Raw genomic sequence first — 8,706 nt, 5'->3', positions numbered from 1 at the left:
CATCACATTTGGGGTGACATCAAGAAGATCGAAAAGTAGATACTCGGTCTGTTCCAGTACCAGGAGAAACTGGAAGTACTCCGGAGAAAATCGTTCCTGTGCTCTCTTCTTCTCTTTTTTCTTCTTCTGGTGGCAAACCAGAGTAAAAAGGAGCAAAGATTTTTTGCTCCTGTTTACTCCGGAGTGACTTCCGTGTACTGGAATAAACCTATTTATGATCGGAAAAGAGACAACTCAGTTTCATTTTGAATCAACCAATTTCCCAGCTCATACGAAACGCTATCAGAGCAAAGCGTTTTGTCCAGAATCACCGCTTTTCGAGATCTCGTAAAAGATGGCCGGTATCCTACATTCAGAATATGTAGAATTGTACTACTTATGTACTCCATCAGTTCAGAGCCTATCAGGTTGATATCTGAGCCATATGACCACCGTCGACTCGAACGAAACTTTGAAGTTGTGTTCGGTTTATGAATCTCCATGATTTCCTCTGACAATTGCAATATTTTTATACAAGAGCAATGTTTCAAAAGGGCGTGGACATTTGTACGTGCATTAATTTCAAATTTCTTTTGTTCGATTACTGTATCTTATGCAACAAAACTTTCTGAGAACGAGTTACAGGGGATCAGTGGTGCAAATTTTCATTTTCAATTTCCAACTTTCAATTCAATCAAACCCAATCATGATTCAAATTCAAAGCCTTCCTTAATCATTCAATTTCAAGTTGGGAGCCATGCACTAATTACGTAAGGCTTTTTTAGAACTTTTCAACCTCCCCCTCCCTCCCCTGATAAGAATTCGTAAGATTTTGGTGAACTCCCCCTCCCCCCTACGTAAGATCTTATCATGATTTTCGTAATTAAAAAAGCATATAATTCATTAAATAGAAAGATAGCGAAAACGGTACTTAAAGAATTATTATAAGAAAATTAATAACAAAATTCAACTGTAATCATCAGCAGTAATTTTATTAGCATCTTTATTTTGCCCAGTAGAAATTTCAGAATAACTGCGGGAAGATATTCAGAAACTCCGATTTGGTTCTTATAGTCTGCTTCGCTATATTCGGAAACATATTCTTGTGATGTAAAATCTCTTCTGGTGGGAATTAATTCTGAGTTCCAACTGTGACGCTTATCGTACGCGTAGCTCCGAATAAAATTCGTAGATGGCTATCTACGAATTTTCTTGAAATCAAATACAGTTCACACTCTGCAAATATTCGGTCTACAAGATCTTTGACAATCGCATGACAGAACATTTTCCGGCTACCTTACGGAAGTGAAAATTTGAAAAAGGGATGTTAGCCTAATAACACGGTATCAACACTTCCTAACTCGTAAGGCATATGGTGACTCGAGTTCCTGAACAGAACAATGTTCCATCAAGAGTCAAGAAATTGTTGTAACTGCTCCAACACTATCGACAATTAAGTCGATCCTCACGCTGCCAGCAATCAATAATATTCCATAACTAATTTAGGAATCATATACTGCCGGAAAATACTTTAATTCGAGGTCCGCCCTTCCTTGACCATGATGTACAATATATGCTCGTTTTGTGTAATATACATGTTCATGGCAGAAATAAGAAATAGGACCCTTTTCTTATGAAAATAATATTTTCCATATTGATTTCATTTTTCATACTTGTTTTATGATATTACGTAAGAAAGGACAAACCCTCCCTCCCCCTTAGATAAGAATTCGTAAGATATTTTGAAACTCCCCCTCCCTTCATATTACCTTACGTAATTAGTGTATGGCCCCTTGGCGGGATTTTCAAAATTAAACCGTACGTCTTCATTTCAAATTGGGGACCATTCATAAATTACGTAACGCAAAAATTGCCCAAAATTGTCTCCCCCCTCCCCCTATGTAACAAATTGTCACAAATTTCTCCAACCCCCCTCCCCTGTTACGTAACAAATTCCAAGAAAAAAATTTTTTCTTCAATGAAAACATGTTACGTAACGATCTAGTTAACACCCCCTCCCCCCTATGTCACAACTTGTCACAACTTATCGTACCGCCTCCCCCCCCCCTAAATGCGTTACGTAATTTATGAATGGTCCCTTGATGCCTTTTCATTCACCAACCAAAGTTATCATCTGCTCTGTAGGGGCAATTTTAGGATAAATGTTAACATGTTTTGCGTTTCCAAGCTTACGTGAACAGTAAGAAGTATGTTCAGAGTAGTTTTGCTTGAAAAACCTAGTCGATTCCCCAGTAGAGAGATATTTACAGGGTCAATGAAATTGAAAATGAATGGAAAATGATTGAGCACCTCGGCTGTTTGAATGACTGTTGCAAACAAACCACTGTCAATGGAACATAGTAGGGCATGATTTGAGATTTGCTCCTTCTTCAAGTTCAAAACAACCTGTTGAAAATTTGCAGCCCTGCAGGGGATGAATCTTTCTGTACGAAAAACTATACACTGAAAACATTGTTATGTCATTTTTCACAAAAACAAAAATTTGTGTTAAAAATTTAAATTGCAAAAAAACATTTTTTCTATTTTTTTTTATTTTGTCAACAAAAACTCAAAGAGAAAAGAAACATTTTGATTGTGATTGTATGATGGAGAACTTATCGGTAAAAAGTTTTTCTAACAAAAAGTTTATACATGTTTTATAGTTTCATACTAATTGACATACAAAACTGTAGTTTTATTACAGAATATAATTCTAAGTATCATTTTAAAGCGAAATGTAGTTAACAAAAATCTTCCAACATGCGATAGTTTTCGATATTGTAAACCACTACTGTAAGCTATACGAAAACAATCAAAATACTATTCAACCGAAGGGTCTGAAATAGTTCGATATATTGGTTGTTTTCATGTAGCTTTCAAATGGGTAGAGCCCAAAAAGCTTAAGTCTCTTGTTTAATACGATCATGCCTCTTTCTGAAGAACTCAAAACTACTCCAATCGGTCATGTAGTTATAGAGATATCGCCATTTGAAGTTCGATGGTATGAAAAATTCATATGAATTGATTTGGGCCAAAATGCTCGACGCTTAAACATGATAAAATTTCATTTTTCTACCGACTATCGTAAAACTTTGAGAAACTAAACTTAAAGAAAAATTAATCCTTATATGTATAAATTTCATTTTTCTTTGGTACTAATTTTTCTGGATGGATACGATCTATACCTTTTGTTGAGGCTTTATATCATAAAATTCGATATGTTGCCAAATGGCAACAGTATGCATTTAAGGGTTAAATAAATATTCGTAAGAGCATTAAGACATTGATTTTTGGGGTTTTGTCACTCGTCGTGCCACTGAGTGCGGCAGCATGGTTTGCTCAGAACAGGATCCCAATCAAAACTTTGAAACACGCTGAAATCCTAAGACATAAACAAAAACTTTGTAGTACGTTTTCAAATAAAAGTTGAATATGATGCCCCTATGACGCGAGGGCAGCGATATGTGGTGCTTGGTCTCGCCTATAAACGTAGCGCAGATTCAAAGTCCTATTGTTCTCCTTCCTGAATAAAAATGTCGCTAGGATGAAAAACGAACTGTTTGAGGATGTGGTGTAGAAATCCGACATGCACCGACGAATTTTTGTTGTTATCGATAAAGGAAGTGTGTAGAAGTTTTTTAATACTCTTATAGCATCGTAAATTTAATAAATAAATAAATCAAAAAAACATTTAGCAACTTTAACAATTCTCCGATTAATTTTTAAGTAGTATCAATTCATTAGCACATCTACAATTTGCTCTTCTCGCTGGGCTGACGGGATGTAGTCTGTGGCGTGTCGATTCCCATACAATAACGGAACTTTCGACGTCCATCAAGATAGTACATTGCTTCGTGATAAGTCTTGGGCATTATGCCCGGCAGTCTCTCAGCAACAGAATATGTGTAGTAGAACGAATTCGTTGTTGTCTGCTGTCCAGTTACTGCATCGTGAACATCCGCTAATACTACAATTTCCATGTAATGAAGATCGGTATAAATCACGTGAGCTTGCATATTTAACATAGAAGAAACATCCACCGGATGATGGAAACTAATATCTGAAACGTGTTCCAACTTAGGGCGGCGCTTGGCAAAATTGTATGCCAAAGCCCAGCTTAGCTCCAACGCGTTTCGCATCAGGAACCCACCAAAAACTTTGTTATGTGCGTTACGATCCTCCGGATGAGAAAATACAATATTGGACATTGTTGTATCTTCCATCCAGACGTATCCTGGCGGCAGTATTCGCTTATTGAAAGCACGACTTTTTGTGTCAATAGACTTAACAAAAAGGTCATGAACCAAGCCTTGTTCAAAGTCGTTCGGTTCAGTTTTAAGCAGATCTTCTTTTTGAAGCTGAATTCTTCGTTTCTTGCGAGCTGAAAAATTATATACCTATAACAAGGATGCGAGCATAGATTCCTTCAAATAACATCTTACATTCTCCTCCATTAAAGATAGTTTGCTCTTCTTCGTTTGCCGGGGCCAATGGATTGATCAGAGCTGCCTTTGTGTTAGTCGCATCCCTAGCTGCCATCAAGAAAAGTGCTCTAGTAAGTTTGCGCCATTTCCCATGTAACTTCTGCTCCATCCATACAACTACTTCGACTGAAGTTTTTCCAACCCAACTTACATGACCAGACAGACGTATGTCTGCATCATGCGTTGGAACCAAATCGGTGAAGTCTACCTTGTCAACTAATACAGTTACAAAGGTGTATGGCATTGCGACCCCCTCTGGAAGATCGGGCAATAACAAATGCTTATGTACAACCCATACTACAAGCAAAATATTCAATAAATTAGTGTAAAATAATGTAAAATTGTGGAAGAATAGTTCACTAACCTGCGAACATGTCCATATCCTCCATCAAACGACCTAAACGAACATTTCCCATGAATCCTACATATTTGTCCTTGAGTATTTTATCGCTCGTCAATGGAATAATTGCTGAGGTGAACGAATCCTGCATCGATCTCGCTGGCAATTGATCAACAGATGTTGGAGCATATTTAGCCAGATGCTCCCGAGTACTGACAAACGGTGTGTATCCGACTTCGATACCTAGCTTTTCTATGATTACTTGTTTCACTGCGGGAAATGGAATGTCCAAATAATAATTATTAAAATAGAATCGAAATCACATTAAATAGGTGGGCTATGGAAAGGATTAAACTTGGCAAACGTTTAACGAATTATGTATGTATAGCATAAAAACCAAAATATGAATAGACATGATTCATGGCACAAAGCATGACTAACAATTTTCTACTTCTACAAGATGACGTCAACGTCTACCATTGATACCTTCATTCATTGTTCCAGCGGTGCACTCCAAGTCATTGACGCCGGATAGATAGTTGATATTAGACATTTTAGAACTGTGAACCATGAAAATATTTAACTAAAGAAGCTACACAGCAGTCTTAAAAGACCTTCGAAATCAAAGTGTACCAACCTTTGCCCGGTAAAGGCAAATCCACTAATACCACTGCCTGTGATAACAGCGCGACCAAGGTTTGCAACCGATAAGCCTTCCGTCAGGCGTAAAGGCTTAAGGGTTCGAGTTGCGAAAGCACAAGTTTGTCTCACTAAAAGGAACATGTTTTATTCAAACCCAAATCAAATATGGAGAAAACTGGCTGCTATAAACAACTTCTATAAATAGGTAGTAAGTACCACAAGAAACAGTGAACAAAGTAATAATCGTGCGAAAGGTGCTGAGCGCAGCAGAGGAATGAAATTTGTAAATACGTTTTGTTTACATCTGATCAGGGATGCCAGGTGATATTTTGAAACATCTGTGCGCGTTTAAAAATCTGTTTCTATCTGTGTTACGGAAAACGTACACGCCACCGAAAAACTACCTAAAATTAAGTACTCTTGACTCAATCTCGTGGTATCGTGCAAGAAGGTAAAATAAGGTAAACCGTGTTGAAGGTAGTTACCATATCAATATTAATTCGTCAAAAGGGCGAAACTGTTTTTTGTAAACAAACTTGTTTCGCTCATTAGTCTGCTGCAGAGTGAAATTTCATGAAAAATATGCGTTAATGTAAATTTTTACCTTTCGTAGAAGTAATTTCAATTGTTTTCTGCTTTGAAATTATAGTAAATTAAGAGAAACCATCAAAATAAAAGTTTGTTTACAAATCTTATTCGCCCTTTTGTAAATTTAATATGGATATAACTACGGCAAAAATAATAACTCAACCTTGAGTTTAATTTACTTAAATTTAAGTTGAATATACCTAATTTTGAGTATACCCCAAACAACTCAAAAGTACCTTACTGCACGGAAGACCTCGACTAAGTCGAATCTCTCGTTACGTTTTTGACAACATTAATAAGTGCGAAAGCGACGCACAGCTCAAAAGTACCTAAATTTAAGTTAAAAGAACTAATTCTGTAGGTAATTTTATGGTTGCGTGTACAAATTGGCTGAAAACTCGACAAGCATATGATTACGGCCTAAAAACCAACTGTCAAATGAAAATTGAAATTCCGGACAAACCGTTACTACCCTCTAAGAACGGTTGGTTTCAAAATCGTCCAATGAAGGACGTTCGTTGGACCAATTTGGACGACGTCCAAATAACCGTTCAACAAACGTCCACCGTTCGACCCGCGTTGAACGATTTTGAAACAATTTTTTGGCCCCATATTATTGGCTCGAATCAAAACTCGTCGAAATGTCAATTGACGATAGGTTCATCCGGAGTGTTCATTTGTGTTTACATTTTGCTAGCGTTGCCAATTTTATTTTGTGTCCACAACCCAATGTGGCTACGCCACATCACTTTTGCGCATGCTGTCCGACTTCGCTACCGCTCAGTCGGAGGGATACCCCCAACGTTTGAGTAAGCCGGACAAACGAGTGGATCACAGGTTCGCTTGGTTCTGACGGCGGATCGATGGTCACTTCGCCCGGCGGATCCTCAGCGGCTTTGCGCCTCTTCGGTTCCTAGGCCTCGGTTATGCGGCTAAGCCGCATCGAAATGGTACCCTTTAAATATTCTAACTAGAATCGGTTGTGTCACTGGAGCCGGAATACGAATTAGAACCAGCCAGCATTCCGGCTGAGCTTAACTGGGGAGTTTAGTAAAATTTAATCTGGAAATAAAAAATTTCTGGCAACGCTCCAGCACCCCGTTGAATTCTAACGATGTCACCACCTGGGCGCTAGCTTGACGATATGAAATGAACTTTGTTTAATTTCGAGAAGTTTTGATTCGAGCCAACAACATCCCGGTCAAACCATTCGGAATCCCGAATGGAGTCAGTATGGAATCCAAATCAATGCAACAACCGATGCTGAGTCGGAATCGATTGTTGCATTTGATTTGGAATCCATAATGGCTCCAATTAGTTTAACTGGGATCCAGCCAAAATCGGTAGGACTACCGATAATTCGGTAAATCTGGCCGCTCTGCAACGAATTCAGAGCAGAGCTGCCATTTATATATAATTTTAAAACATAAATTTGGACGCCCGAATAGAAATGTACAATAACAAAAACATGTTTTCGCTGCGACTGTACAGTAATTTTGCAATAATTTACAGTAAGTTCTGGTGTTATGCTACAATACAAAAACAATAAACCTTGACGTTTCTATAGTAAATTTCAATGTAAAATCGACGTTTACAATAAAAAAGGGCTCGTTATGTATCTTAACATTAAAAAAATCGATTTCTCTACATACATTTTTTTCTCGAAAACTTAAAATTTTTGTAAATTTTCTATATCAGTTTTTTTTGCTGAACAGTAATATTGATTGTTACATGAAGTTTTATTGTAAATTTACTACTTAACTCTGCGTCGAACAATGCTGAAACAATAACAACTATAATATTTATTGTTTTATGATTGTTTGTTGGGTAAATGCTATTGTAAAATTCTATTCAAGCAGACCTTTGGTTATTTTTTATCAGTTCTTTCTTATGTTTATTTATTTGTAGTCAATTGTACGAAAATAATTACAACACAGAGAACAGACATCTATGATCGAACAGATATATTAATAAAACGTGTGTAAACATTTGAATTAATATACGATAAAACACCAGCGCCGCCAAACCAACTTATCCCAACTATCCATCAAATCTATTTCAGAACAGGTTCGATATCCTGAATGGATTCAGTATGGAATCTTGCTCAAAGAAAACGACCGATTCCGACTCAATCGTTTGATGCATTTGAGCTGAAACTCATACTGAATCCACTCAGAAGTCCGAATCGATTCCGGACTGGTTTGATTGAGTAGTGGTATAATTACTGTCAATTCAGTCGAACTCAGCCACTAAAAACACGACGACAGTAGCGCACATGGTGAAGATATCCCAACTACTTTCGAAACCGTTTGGGATTTTTACAAATGAATGATGAAGATGGACGTCTGTTCTCTGTGATTACACGAATTACTTAATATTTCATTGAGATCAATAAGACCAGATGATAAATAAAATAAATAAACAAAATATTTAAGGTTAAGATACAAAATTACAGAAGTATTATCTTAACAGTGCTAATGAAATATGAATATGATATGAACACAGATAACAGACGTTTAGGCTAGAACAAAATTTCTTCAAAAACCCGTGTAAACTTTCAAATTGATAAACGTTGGAAATCCGTGTTTCACTATTGCCATCTGCGTAATTGTTTGCTGCACTCTAACTGCATTGTATCGATCACGGCGCCATCTTCAAACGTTTGCCAAACGT

At 37.1% G+C, this 8,706-nt stretch overlaps 1 protein-coding gene across 1 annotated transcript; it reads right to left on the bottom strand.

Moving 5' to 3' along the window:
- Positions 1-2,674: 2,674 nt before the first annotated feature.
- On the bottom strand, positions 2,675-5,742 carry LOC131683517 (acyl-coenzyme A thioesterase 9, mitochondrial-like). Its single transcript, XM_058965555.1, has 5 exons — positions 5,441-5,742; positions 5,290-5,363; positions 4,828-5,073; positions 4,422-4,760; positions 2,675-4,360 (listed from the first exon to the last, which is right to left on the bottom strand). Exons 1-5 carry the CDS (start codon positions 5,584-5,586, stop codon positions 3,729-3,731), a joined length of 1,437 nt encoding a protein of 478 aa, XP_058821538.1. The 5' UTR covers positions 5,587-5,742; the 3' UTR covers positions 2,675-3,728.
- Positions 5,743-8,706: the final 2,964 nt, after the last annotated feature.

The sequence above is a fragment of the Topomyia yanbarensis genome, chromosome 2, assembly GCF_030247195.1.
Source record: "Topomyia yanbarensis strain Yona2022 chromosome 2, ASM3024719v1, whole genome shotgun sequence".
Lineage (NCBI taxonomy): Eukaryota > Metazoa > Arthropoda > Insecta > Diptera > Culicidae > Topomyia > Topomyia yanbarensis.
This window is presented reverse-complemented; position numbering and strand designations above follow the sequence as displayed.

Excerpts from the sequence above, each read along its gene's own strand:
- LOC131683517 (XM_058965555.1), bottom strand. The coding sequence starts at position 5,586 with ATGTTCCTTTTAGTGAGACAAACTTGTGCTTTCGCAACTCGAACCCTT. Across the intron at positions 5,074-5,289 it reads CGCTGGAACAATGAATGAAG|TGAAACAAGTAATCATAGAA; the intron begins GTATCAATGGTA and ends CATTTCCCGCAG. Across the intron at positions 4,761-4,827 it reads GGATATGGACATGTTCGCAG|TATGGGTTGTACATAAGCAT; the intron begins GTTAGTGAACTA and ends TTTTGCTTGTAG.